General features: G+C 33.8%; 1 protein-coding gene across 7 annotated transcripts in view; it reads right to left on the bottom strand.

The window, feature by feature from the left end:
- The window catches only part of Glut1 (Glucose transporter 1), a 391116-nt gene that overhangs the window by 26259 nt on the left and 350683 nt on the right, over positions 1–14174 (bottom strand). For 6 of the 7 annotated variants that reach the window (XM_071590166.1, XM_071590167.1, XM_071590162.1 and 3 more), the window contains 4 exons: positions 12787–12974; positions 10542–10754; positions 5588–5812; positions 2646–2785 (listed from right to left, as the gene is read on the bottom strand). In XM_071590166.1, the coding sequence (XP_071446267.1) occupies positions 2646–2785; positions 5588–5812; positions 10542–10754; positions 12787–12974 (766 nt within the window). The remainder of the gene's footprint in view (positions 1–2645; positions 2786–5587; positions 5813–10541; positions 10755–12786; positions 12975–14174) is intronic. The other variant, XM_071590163.1, reaches the window with a different exon arrangement.

The raw sequence follows: 14174 nt of genomic DNA, 5'->3' as shown, positions 1-14174 counted from the left end.
TAATATAATCTCAATACAGGAGCTGAGTAAATTCTTAAAAATTGTATTCCCAAAAAATTGAAATATTAGTTAGCCACGAAAGACCTTCACATTCATAAACACTGCAAATTTAGTATTTAAGACTTAAAGTTATAGCTGTCATGCAATAGTAGCAATCCTTTGACAATTACCAAATGTATTCTGAAATACTTTCTTCCGTTTCTTCTGTAATATTAAAAAATAAATACCAAGTTTTCTGAAGAAAAATGCAAATAGATACATGAGATGGAGATTCAAAAACATATGAGTGACAGCCATAATTCTAATGCCAATAATCATTATGATAAAGTAGAGCTCAATCATATGAGCTGAGTGGATTGAAGCACCTCAAAACTCATGGCATTCCATATCAAGCTATGCATTATTTTGATGAAAATGTCAAGAGATAAATTGGGTAATGGTATTTTTACTTCAGTTTGTGAATGGAGCTGTGTTATCATGAAATCAATCAATAAGCAAGAGAGTATAAATATGAAAATAATGCATGCCATTTGCATACCAGACTCAAACTGTAATTATCTAAGCATAAAACGCAGGTCTCTCGCGTGGTCTTTATTCTAGGGAATAGATGCAGCCACAATCTTAAGCTTGAAATTATTTAAACAGATCACTTTTAAGGCATGAAAGGTGCCCAAGGTTGCCTACACTTTACAATAACATTTTTTCTTATTTTCCCTAGGAATTGTCTCTCAACATACACCACAAGGCCTGAAAGGATGAAATTTATGAGTTTTAAATATCTGTGCAAAATAGACTAACATTATGAATTCCTGGATAATCTCCAATGATTAATATATTATCAAATTTTTCCGAGGGCACCTTTTCCCAGATAATAATTTCATTAGCCATTGGATAATTCTTCATAATGACAGCTGATGAGAATGTAAACTGAATATTTGGTCACAATGGGTAACCTATGATGAGGTTCACCTACCATGATGCAGCAAAAATCAATTGAATTCAATAATTGTAGTTCCCCATGCTGAAGTACAACTTTGAATGGTGAAAACACTCCATATACTTGAATGGTGAAAACACTCAAGAAGTTTACAAATTAAAAAAAATTAATCTGAAAGATATTTGGGCTGTAATTATAACTAGTTTAAGTATTTAATTTTTGTTCAGAGCTGTGCTGTTGTGGATAGGACTGATTCTTCTGAAGTAGCTTATACAATGTATAACAAACTAAGCTCTTGTCCACTAAGCTCTGAGCCACATTTCAGATTATTAATATTCTATAGTATTGTATAAAATGCTTAAAAATGTATAAAATATTGAAAATGCTTATGTCCATGTGGACTCTCTCTCCCAAATGTGAATTATAGTGGTGTCATCTGACCACAATAAAAATCAAGTGTATAAATATGAAACAAAAATAAACAATTAAAATTATGAGGAGCTCATTTATTTAATTCTGATATCTCACGGAACATGAAACCAGAAGAAATAATGCAGACAAAGTCATATAATAGAAAGGAAAATAGAACTATGTACAGTTCAACTGGCAAAAGGGATCTTCAGCTTCTCTGCTCTCAAATGCCTTAAGTTTTTTTTAAAAGGAGAAATATTTTGAATTAAAGAGATGATCATGCAGCTGAAACAATATGTACATCACTTTAGTAAGTGCTTTGCAGCCTTCTAACTTTTCATGAATTAAAGTGTATATTGTAAGATTCATCTGTCACTCCCTTTTGAAGTACTTCTGAGAAGGTTCAGTCATATTTGTTTTCTAAGTCAAAAGTTGAATTTAGGGATTCCAAGTAGCTGATCTTTCAATGCAATGTCATCATTTAAAGAAATTGTAAATTTAATAAAGATATTGGTATGGAAAATTATTGAGCAAGCAAATAAAAATATGGTACACATGTCAAATGGATTCATAGGCTGTCCACCTATTTAAAGAGTAGCTACAAGTGAATCATACAATGAACACTGAAAAGCAATCACAATACATTTTAAAGGATATGTGAAACGTAATTACCATTATGCAGTTTATGAGCGATTTTACCATCCAAGAGGTTATCTGATAAACATATTCACATATGTACATTTTCTTCAGTAGGTGAAGAAGATAAAGGCAGCAATGTCTTTAGCTGACAAGATATGTATAAAATGCAGTAAAGCAACTCAACATCAATACAGCAATCATAGTAAACAACGTGTCACATCATTGAACCGAAACACAATCACATCCAACTTCTGAATAAAAATTCCGTGATAACATGCATTAAATACACCAACAACTTCAACACTGGCCAAACTTGGATAAAGCCTAGATGGTTCTGAGGTTTAATAACATAGATGAGCAGCTTCTATCATGTCAAACTTTCATATGACTGAAGAGCAGTGAGAAGAAAAATATGTTAGTATTCCTTTATTATTGAGTAAGGGTTTCTTAACAGAAAGTTTAACTGGTGTGTAATGATTGTTCATATGTCCTAGAAAAGATCAGTAACACTTCTTCATGTTTTTTTAGAGCAAAACTAATCATAATTCAAGAAAGAGACATTGGTCACCAATTGAAGCATTTCACCTCTCAAATAATGCATATCTTAATAATCCAAAAGACAATAGTAAAACACTAAACAAGAATTTGTGGCACATACCTGCCATTCCCTTGCCTGAAGAGTGCAGATATCTCTTCAAAAGTTTTATTTTTAGTTTCAGGGACTTTTTTATAGGTAAAAATCCAGAAAATAGCAAGGAACACACTGAATGGAAGGAAGGTGTAGTTATCCAACGCTGTCTGAAAATTCAAAAGATTCACAGGATTAAGATATAAAACTTTTACTTAATTTGATTGCATTTTTTGTTCACAGTCATGATATAAAGGACAATTATGAATGAATTGAATGGCACTTAATCAACAAGAAATATTATGTTGGTATATCTAATAGGGATTTTAAGTGGCAGAGAAATCATCATAGGTCAACTTCTTGCATATATTGGGCAGAAATTGGTTTATCTTCAATTGTAACACTAGTAAAACACATTTTAAAATGACAGCACTGCTCTCCACAAGAGTATAACCAAAAATTTCAGCAAATCGAAATTTGTCTGCAGAATTCATTGAATAACTTCTAGAGACATAAATCCAGGTACATTTCATAAGAATCACAATTTTATTTTGAAGTAATGTAATAATAGATTTTCCATTTATAAATAAACGATTTACAAAAAAGTGGTAAAAGTAATATTATACACCAATTTCAAAAATGCAGAGAAAACTATTGAAAATTTTTAAATAATAATGTTTTTCACATGATTCCAAGTCAGACAGGCCCAAATAAACTGAAGGAAAGGCCTTAATAGTGCTCTGACTGCTCTGATTTTTCCGCTGGGTGATATTTTCATTACTCAAATGGGATAATGAGCTGACAATGTAAAAAGCCTAGGTGCTCAAGACTTTAGAGTCTGTACCATAAATTAAGTGGGAAGATGATATGTTTGTAATTGTGAGCCTATTATAATGGGTAGTGTATCATGTGCGCTTAAAGCTTTGAGTGAAGAGATACATATTATAAAATGAAATTGGCTCAGTTACTTAATACACATTTAAATTATCACACCTACATGCCTTTAAAGAAACTTGGTCCATATTGTTTAATTATTCAGACTATATGATTCAGCTATTGATAATATTCTTCTTCTATAGTAGTCTCTCTGATTCACAAATTGTACCCAGTGTAATTTCCTGTAGCTTATCTTCAAGCTAAGTCTAATGTTTATCACCAAAAGAAAATTCTTCTTAAAATAGCCACTAGGTAAGCTGCTCCAAGTCTTCCCTTACTTGCAGTATAACATGGCACATTTCCCTTGAATTTATATTTTTGTTACTATTTAAAATGCAAGAAGGCATTTGAAAATTTCTTGACAAATGCTTAAGTCCACAGTTATTATACTCCTGGTGGGGTTAAAAGCTTATGTATTACTTTTATATGTAAACCTACCCTGGAACTCAGATTGTTGGATCTTATTTTGAATAACTATATATCTAGCTTCCTAAAACATATTATGTGCATGAACTATTAATAGCAAAATAATTCTATTCTTAAAAAATGTAATATGTGTTCTGCATGAATATCTTTCATACTTTTACTTCTCTTATTCTTTATTAAGGTATTATGTGACTCTGCCATGAAATTATGCTTTATTTATTTATGTGAAAGCATGTCCTTAATTAACTGGGAAAAATCTGGAGTAATCTCATCATTGAACTCCAGCTAGTACAATATGACAATATGTATATATGACAATTGTTTTATACAATAGGTATCAACAGATATGGCTGTGACAAGATTCATCAGTTTCTGGACTGTGGCAATGATACTGAAATGTATTGACTTTTTGATGTTGATGTAGTGATTTACTTGAAGAAATAAGTATTCTCAGAAAATTCTGTTTACTACCGAAAATATTTAAATTTTCTGCCTACTTTGGGCTTCAGATATTTCCCTTCATTCCAAAGTTTACAAGTGGGGTGCTTATGATACAGGGCCTGTCCCAAAAATAAGTAGAATAAATTTGGAAAAAAATGCATTCATATCCAAGTACAAATTACTAAAATTCTTCAAAATAGCACACTTGTGCAACTACACTAATTACAACTCCTCTGCCAGTTGCGGCATGCTTTCTGGAAGGCATCAATGGAAACTTTGTTTAGGTACCTCATCACGACCTCTTTGACACTATCCAGTATTACAAAATGGTTGCCTTTCAAGATCTTTTTATTCTTAGGAATGGAAAAAGTCTGGCGATGCCACATCAGAGCTTAGGTCACTTTCACAGTGATCCAAGAGATCATGTTAGATTTTCACGAAAGCAGCCTCCTGATCTTCCAACAGCACCTTTGCAACCACCAAGGCACCCACCTCTCTCATGCATAATATTCTGTAAGAATGCGATGCACCACAGTTAAAAGGAATATTGCACTTATTAGCTAACATTCTGTCAATCAAAATTGAGCATATCTCTCACTTTTTACACATTTTTGTTGCACTGTGTCATTGAAGGATGCCCCAGGCATTTTTCATGGTCAGCCTCCTCTTTAATCTCTCAGAACATCTTGCACCACAGGAAAACCATTCCTCCGCACCTGACCTTTCTGAGGGTATTTTTACCATGGAACGTTACTTCGTGGTGTGACCCTTAAACAGGGGTCTAGCAGCAATCTGCACACTATAACGGCCCACAGACAACTGGCATGTGTCAAATTGCTTCTCTAAGACCTCCCACCACCTATGCTACCATAAATTACCCCACTCTTGCCATCCATATTGGCAGGAAAAAATCATTCCATTTATTTTTGGGGCAGACCCTGTATGTAGGCTTATATTCAACTACCCTCACAAAAATGCACTTCTTGACCTTTGGTTCTATAGTGAATAACTGATGATGATTCAGGTTTCATTAGGGCTGACTAGTTTCAATACTTCGTTTATTCAGCTCCTCATTATCACATTTCATAGAACTTGGTACATAGAGAGAGAGGAGAAGAGTTAAAAGTGAGGAGGGGAGAGATTTGTTTTTTGACAGAGAAGTTGTTTACCTTCATGCTGGGGAAGCCTATGCCAACAACAAAGTTGGCAATCCAGTTCACAAGGACTGCTATTGACATGGCTGCCGGACGTGGACCCTGAGAGAACAGCTCAGCCGTGATCATCCATGGAATGGAACCAGGCCCAACAGCGAAGAACACCACAAAACTCAGAGTGGACACCACCGACAGGTACGACATCCAGTCGATCATCTCCTGCACATAGCCAAAAAACTCCTGATCAGGCGTAAGTGGCCTGCTCTAGACTTTCCCAAGAGCGCCGGAGGAGAGAGAGGATAGGAATGGGGGTGGGGGGCACTAAGAATGGCACTACATGAATTTACATACATTCAGCAAAAACAATGAGGAGACTAACATTAACAGAATTGTCTAGGTAACCCTTGTCTATCCTTCAAGCTATGTTAAACTTTGAGTAGAAAATAATCTAGAAATAAAATTAAGGAAAAGAATGGAAGATTTCAAAGAATGGTGAGATCTTTCACTTTTTTTTTGAAAATTTAAACAACACATGAATTGAATGATAATGACCAGTTCTGATAGGTAATTTATCAATTTCACCAATAATACGTCAATATTAGTTGAGTGAAAGCACGTTCCTTGAAAAGCTCTCAATGGAAATTTTTTCTCAATAAGAACCTCTAATTGATAATGTCACCATTGTTTTTCAAATGTTTGAACACATGTTATCTGCTAGAAAATTCTCACCATTGTAAACCAAATGCAAAACAAGGGTTACCTGGAACAGATAAAATATAAAATGAGGCTTAATACCTTTACTGTCTCAAGACAATAGAAAAAAGCGCATGAATGGAGGATTAAACTCAGGATAGTCAAGAACACCATGCAAAGATGTTCTGAAAGGTCCCTATTAGAGCATTACACAAATAGTTAATCTACTGAGCCTTTCATCTGTGAGTGTGACTGTCAGCACATTAATAATCATCAGATGCATTAAAAAAGTGGCAAAAAGCTATGTACAGAAACTAAAGAATGATAAGGCATTTAAATATGCTTTGGGTGAAACAAGTGCTATTTGGCGTGTTGGCTTGGGAGTGCTATCGTGTCATCTCCTCCGGACAATATTAGGAAAGTTGTCTGTGTGGTAAGTGGAGAGAAATAAATGGTTGGGGAATAAAGAAGCAGTGATGGTGGAAGCCAAGCAAAAACATTGGTCAGCTATTGTACAACTGTATATGATGAACCCATCTAACACAATATTTCATGCAGATGTAGAAATAACAGGCCATATTTACATGGTACAGGCTGACAACTGCAAGGTGTTTGCAAAACAAAACAATAAAAATCATGCTGGAACATCATAAATACACACTCTGTACTTGCTTAACATATTTCATCACAGTGAATCCTTGGAAGTCACCCACACAGTGCTCGAGCATTCATCTGGATGAAACATGTTGAGCTGGGGAATTTTGAAATATGTTATTGGGATAGGAATGTCTTCGCCATTATGTTTAATAGCCAGAACAGGGATATTGAACCGGTGATAATATTTTTACATGAAAAGCAAGAGTAGCATCGCCTACCACTTTTTTTATAATGTACAAAAAATGGGAAAGACTAGAAAAGTAACCCCACAGAAATAGCTCTTTCCCATTTTGTTTACAGGGAAAGGTCAATAAAGTATTCACCAGCCACTGTAGTGGTTAAGGTAACTTTAGGATCTAAGACTGTATCATAAAAAAATACCCGAGTTTGAGAAGGAACAAATTAAAGAACTAAAGTACTTAAATTGATTGATTTACAGCTTATGGGTCTTCATCTTCAGGACATTTGAATATAATTGCCATACATGAATCAATGTACTAAGAACTTACCAACATCTGGGAATGGAAATGCAGGAAAGAGATCCTTTGTTTTATTAAAACATTAACTCTTATGATTCTGATTTCCAAAAATAATCAAAATAAATACACACCATTGAATTGATTTTTCAAAAGGTACAATACAGAAAATCACCATCAAATATTAATACTAATTGGAATCTTAAGAAGTAAGCTGGTGAATTGAAATAGGCTTGGTGCATCATTATGAAAGCATGTATATCATTCATAGAAGCAGTGAAAGTGCTGACACTGGCTCTAGATGCCATGATATAGTTACTATTTTATGTTCAAAATATGTTACAACTTAAATCAGGCCATATAAATAACTGATTGAGACATCTACTAAGAGTTAAGCAATATATAGACAGCTTTCCTGATTTTTTAAGTAAAGGTAAAATGAAGAATGAAAAGTTTATTATACACCAATTAATTGTTATATCTCATTCATGAAGATAGGTTTTTAAATACTCAAATTTCTAACTTTATGATATACATATTTACAAATGTAAACTAGGTAAATACAAAACCTTGACTCCGAAAGAAAGATTTTTCACTTAAGTTAATATTATAAAAACATATTTATTGGAAAACATTCAAAATAAATTTAAACTGCACATGATTTAAGTAGCTACAACAGCAATAGTGATAAAGGCACTATAGTAAACCATAGTTATGGTTAGGTATATGATAAATATTTATTGGCAGGTGTAGAATTGCCTTTGATTAGATTAATGAGTCTTTTATATCTTCCTAGGCATAAGGAATGTGTATGCATTTTCCTAATAAATAATGTTGCGTCTTGATAAAGAGATTTATCAAGGTTACTTATGTTTAATGGTAGAGAGTATTCAAACACCAGACTTTAATTATTTACTTTCAGACTTAATGTTGTATTTTGCAATATCAGTCTTTCATTATGGAATTTCATTGTTTCTGCCATCACGTTTAATGATATATGCAGTTGTAAGAAAATTAGAGTTGAAATTAAAATGAATATTAACATAGCCTTTTGTGTTCAAAATCACTTATTTTTCCATTAACTCTCCATAGCTTTAGACTATCAATTATTCTGCTGGAACTCTACAGCAAACTTGATTTCAAAGCAATAAACTATGGCGTTAGTACTTATTAAGGTATGAAATAAATATAGAGGCTTTAGTTGAAGGATTGAATAGTTTCATGATAAGTGTAAAGCAATGTAAATATACATAATTATGAAAGTAGCTGAGCTGATAAACCCAATGATAAATTTTTCTTTAAGAATGAAAGCACCTGATAAGTAAAAAAATGAAATGACAATGAAAATAGGGAGAACCATGCCTTCCCCTCAACTTGAAAAAAAATTGCAGGTTTGATATCAGCAATACTCCCTCAATTATTTTAAGACTTTTCTGGAGTATGCATACAACAAATTTCTGCCTACAGCTACAGATGATTAACTGCTTAAATAACCTTGTGTGGATATCTCTGTGGGAAAAAGGTTAGGTAAATTAAAAATATCATCAAATAAGCAGCAATGGGCAAATGGTTAAGTTATAGAGGTTTAGAAAGTCATTTGGAAATTAGCTATATACAGGAAGAAAGATGATTATTGGAGGTAAGTGATGAAAAAAAGACTACTTTTTATACATTCTACAGTTAATTCTTTTTCACTTTTATTTGGATGGGGAGAAAAGTTGGATTTTTGAAGAGCTAATTCAATCAGAGTATTTGTCTTAGAAGTACATAATATATATTTAAAAATTAACTTTCAGCTGTTAATTATTTTTGCATATTTTGAGTCACTAAAAATCAAAATCGCACTCCTTTCCAAGATAACTGATATTTGTTCACTTTCCTTTGCTGAAAACCCAGGTGTGTTATCAGTGTGCAACCAGGAGTCAATGGTATTACATTAACTTATTAACTTCAGCACATGTAGTTTACACATGATATGCCATATTACATCATATTACACTTCTCATTCTTTATTCCCTTTTCCATAACATCAAGCCTATTGCACTCTTACCCATATCCAACATTCTACCTTCTATCGCAGCATTCAACGTTCATATAGTTCACAATATCTCATCCATCCATTTACTGTCTTCTATGAGTAAAGGAGGAATGGTAAAGACTGTATGTAGTCTTCCTATCTCCACAACTTATTTCCTCTATTCATCTCCATAATATTTCTCATAAATATTTAATGAACACACCAGTTCTTTCCCCAAAGACTAGGTTTTGGAAACATACAACAACATGTTGAATATTTAAGGCTACATTACTCCTTCCTTTATGCCTTAACTCCGAGTACCTGTCATTAACCCCTCCTCTTTGAACATGATTCTTTTCCTGTGGCAATCCTCTCATCATTTTTATGCCAAAATTCTAAATATAACTCCAGCCAAAATTTCCTTGGTTATGTGGATATAAGTTAAATTATACTGGAGATAATGGACAACACTATTCTACTTCCACGTCTATCACTGCCCATTCAAATTGTACTTCTGCTACTAATTTTTGTGAAGTTCTGTTCGCAAAACTCTAATTCATATAGATTAGTTGCTTATATATTCTTTATAGTAAACATTCTGTAATACATTAATTAACTTAAATAAATATCTCATTTTAGAAAGCAGGATTCAGTTACATTCATTCTTAATTTTTGGATGAATCATTTCTGCATCTCATAGCTCTGACAAGACTTCAAAGAGTCAATGAGTTTTATCCTCGCCATCTCCTCACCACAACCTGACTAACCATTCTCTAATCACCAGAGGATGTGATTCATGGACTCCATGGCAAAACATCAAACCTAAAACTCACCTTTACATCCCAATACCATTCAAGTTTCACCAGACTAAAATCTAACCTAATGGGCTTATGCATTTCAATCTGCTTCCATATATATTTTTACTGGAGTCAACCTACATTTATTTAACCTTTGGACTGTCAAATTTGATAGCAAACTGAGACCAGTTGGCACACACACACAAAAATAAACACGATGCAACCATGAGTACATGGTATTTGAATGTGGTTTTTGTATAAAGCCACATGTAGAGTTTACATATGTGTATACCTACTGTAGATGCTTTGGAAATTTCATTCCCACAAACCTTTATGAGGAAGGATATAGTGACGAAGATGGAGAAGATGAACATGCCACCGAGGCCATAAAGATGAAGTGTTCTCCGCCCAGTGCGATCCATCAAAGGAATGGAAACAAGGGTCATGCCAACCATTATTGCTCCTATCCCTATCGTTGCAAATTTGGCACTCTCTTCTGTCAACCCCGAACTGATAAATAGACCCGTTGAATAGTATAATACCTAGAAAGAAACAGAAATCAATATCAGTATAGCACATGGATCTTGAATGTTAAAAGTCTAATTTTATCTCATTCTGCCATTTTCTTTAAAGCCTAGAAGAGTCAATTGCCTACTAACTTTTTCATCCCACAGATAAAATCTCACAAAAGATGCATGATGAGAAGAGTATTTGAAAAGAGGGACGACCTTACATATATATGTGCAAAATAACATAAAAGAGGTTAGAGCGAATGTAAAAATAACCCAAAAATACTTCTCACAAAACCAGGGGGAGTTGCCATATTTGACAACATATAAGATCCATATTTTTCCAAATTATGGTTCAAAACAGTTATCTCTTATCTTATAAGTGAAAGTTCTATTTCCCGAGAGTTAACATACAATAGTGAATATTATTTTTACCCCAGATGGTCAGTACTACCTATAATATTGATTCTTCAATTGAAGTACGTTTTAATTGAAATTATTATTATTATTATTATTTTCATTGCTATTGTGATGTGAATATCATGTTGCACAATTCTGTGATGCCAAAAGAGGTGCAGGCAAGATATCAAATGAATTAGATCATATATGATCACAACTGTTTGTAACAAAACAGCATGTGCTCTACCCCAAGTGGGGTTATTATTTGTTTTTAAAAAAATATACTAATAAAAATGGCAATTGAATACAAAAGATTAAACTGCACAATTCAAATTAAACTAATAGTAATAATTACATCAATCATTGTGCCATTTATTTGGCTTTCATGAAACATAAGAACTAAAATGAACTATAATTTAAATTGTTGGGGTGTTCCACATTGGTATCGACAGTTAAAAATTTTCTTCTTGGTTGTACCATACTGAAATTAGGGTGTGTATTATGTGCTATCAAATACACTAAATAATAGGGGTCACAGGGTATGCTATGGAACCTTTTTATCTGTACGATACTAGAGAAAAGGGTTGTTAGCTGCATAATTTTATACATGCTATATTTGTAGAATTATTTAACAATTACATATGGTTCGAAGTACTGTAAGTGCATTTTACTGCACTTGTTCTTGTTTACTGTGTTAATACCAAAAAATGAAGTAGTTTGGTTACATTGACCATTGGAAGTAGAGACTTGTTTTCACTCCATTTCTTTACACCAAGAAATACAACCAGCAGTACAAATACTCTGCAGTGAAGAACAGGATAGAAAACACAAATAAAATGGTATCCACTATCACAAAAATACCATGGCTTTTTTTTCAAAGAACAAAGTAGTTTTTATGGTCAAAATTTGGTAGCCACGGTCCATGCATCATTTGTAATGCCTACAGTGGAATATTTGTGATTGACACCCTGCACAAGAGATCATCTCACACACACACACACACAAAGGAGTAAGATAAGATAAATTGCCCCCAAAGTCCTTTTTAAATAAGCAAACTACTACCATAATTATCACATGATCATACATCTGAACACCAAAAGACTCAATTGATACAAATTGGGAATCTTTTCACATGATTCAGTAATAATCTTGAAAACCTTTATCACCCCATTTGTCAAGGCATAAGAGCCCAATGTGAATGATTCCAGAGTTATCAAACCATTAGACTCAAGGTGTTCCATTCTTATGAGCAGATTCCCAAAAAAGGATATAGTAGAGTGCTGATTATTCACAGCAATTGAGAAGAAGATGCCAGTAGATAGTTAAGAATAGTGGATAAAAGTTCTCGGCTTCCGGGTCTCATTCTCAATGGCGTATCTGATAAAAGTCTCCGTATTATTTAGATATTTCTTGATTTTCAACATTATTTCCACTCACCCTTCCAAAAAATTTCATGAATAAAAATTACTGAATTTTGCCAATTCTCAGGTTGGGGAAATTTAGTTTCAGATATTCCATGCAGCAATTTATATAGTAACTAATCCAGAAAATTATTTCAACTTGGACATAATTTAAGTTCCTGCTACATGAATTCAAAGTTTTCTATATTTGAATAAATATTTCAAAGTTGCATTTCCATGCCATGGGTAAACCATCTACCACTCACTGCATTGATTCCCGAGAGCTGCTGGGATAGCTGCATGACCACACCGATGATGAGGGGTGAGCGGAGGGTGGGTGAACAGATGAGCTCCGTCATAGAAATGGTGGCCTCTGCCTGTTGAGCCCGCTCCTCTGCCCTCATTTCCTCTATGTCCTCCTCCACCTGATTGGATGCTCTCAGACGACGAAGCGCTGTGGGATAGAGAGAGAAAGAGAGAAAAAGAGGACATTAATTTCAAGCCTATACATTGGGGAATGAATATTTCAAAATGGGTAAATGATGTTAAATCTGCAAATTTCTTATTGTGTGACAAAAATTTATTTTGAAGAGTTTCTTTTACTTGGTTTTTGAAGCAAGATAAAAGGCAATGAAGGAAAACTAATGAGGATGTGCTTGATATGGTGGGAGAGGAGTGAGGATTGTGGGAAGAAATCAAAAGGAGGCAAGAAAGATGGATATAGTGCCTTTAGATTGGCAATGGGATATTGAAGACTGTAATAAAGGGGGGGAAACATTAGGCTACTGAGGAATGGGTGGGGATAGGCTTGCTGGAATGAATGAAGGGAGGAAGGAAGTATGCAGAATGGTTTATTGTATTGCTGGATATCAGTTTGTGTTTTTTGGAGAGGCAAGAAAATGAATCATTATTAAGTATGTGCCCATGCAACACCTACCTTATGAAATTAGATACCAATAGTAGCAATAGTTTTTATGATAAATTAAGTAAAATCTGATAATTTTATTAATCTTTACGCAGTTACATTAAAATTTCACTGCTTACCAGCTTATCCTGTTGGAGTCCATCAACAAGGGATTCTCCAGCCAGAAGTCAAAACCTGTGAGTTACCATTTCTCTTTTCGATCTCCACCCATATCTCATCCCACTAATATCTGCCCATTTCAATGTCAGTAGCTGTTGAAAAGCCTCCAAGAAATAATATTTTTGGGCTGAATTTTTTTTTATAAAACAAAACCAGCTACAATTTTCTGTTTTATCTTGAAATTAGTTTTTCAAATGATGACATATATGAATTTTAGTAGCCATAAATTCTTGACCCTACATGTAGACAAATCAACCAGGTGAACAGGGAGTACTAGTTGCTATCCCATTAATGAATTACCGCTCCCCAAAAAAGAGGAAAATAATTTATCACACAGAACTTGAACTTCAAAAAATAGCCAAGGTAGAGTAGCATGGGTCCCATGAGAAAGAAAAAGCCATGAAAATTTTAATTTGATAATCCCTATGAATCAATTAACCTGATTAAAAGTAAATCAAAAGAAATAAACATGAAAACCGCCGCAGTGAAACTGCTAGTGAAAAGTCTCCAAATGAATTAGTTTTTAGACCTGCTTGGTTATTTGCCAATGTGTATCATATTGAAAATGCA

Source organism: Hetaerina americana, unplaced genomic scaffold (assembly GCF_022747635.1).
Source record: "Hetaerina americana unplaced genomic scaffold, ioHetAmer1.1.p SCAF_4, whole genome shotgun sequence".
Lineage (NCBI taxonomy): Eukaryota > Metazoa > Arthropoda > Insecta > Odonata > Calopterygidae > Hetaerina > Hetaerina americana.
The sequence above is the reverse complement of the archived record's forward strand: the minus strand, read 5'-3'. Positions and strand labels throughout refer to the sequence as shown.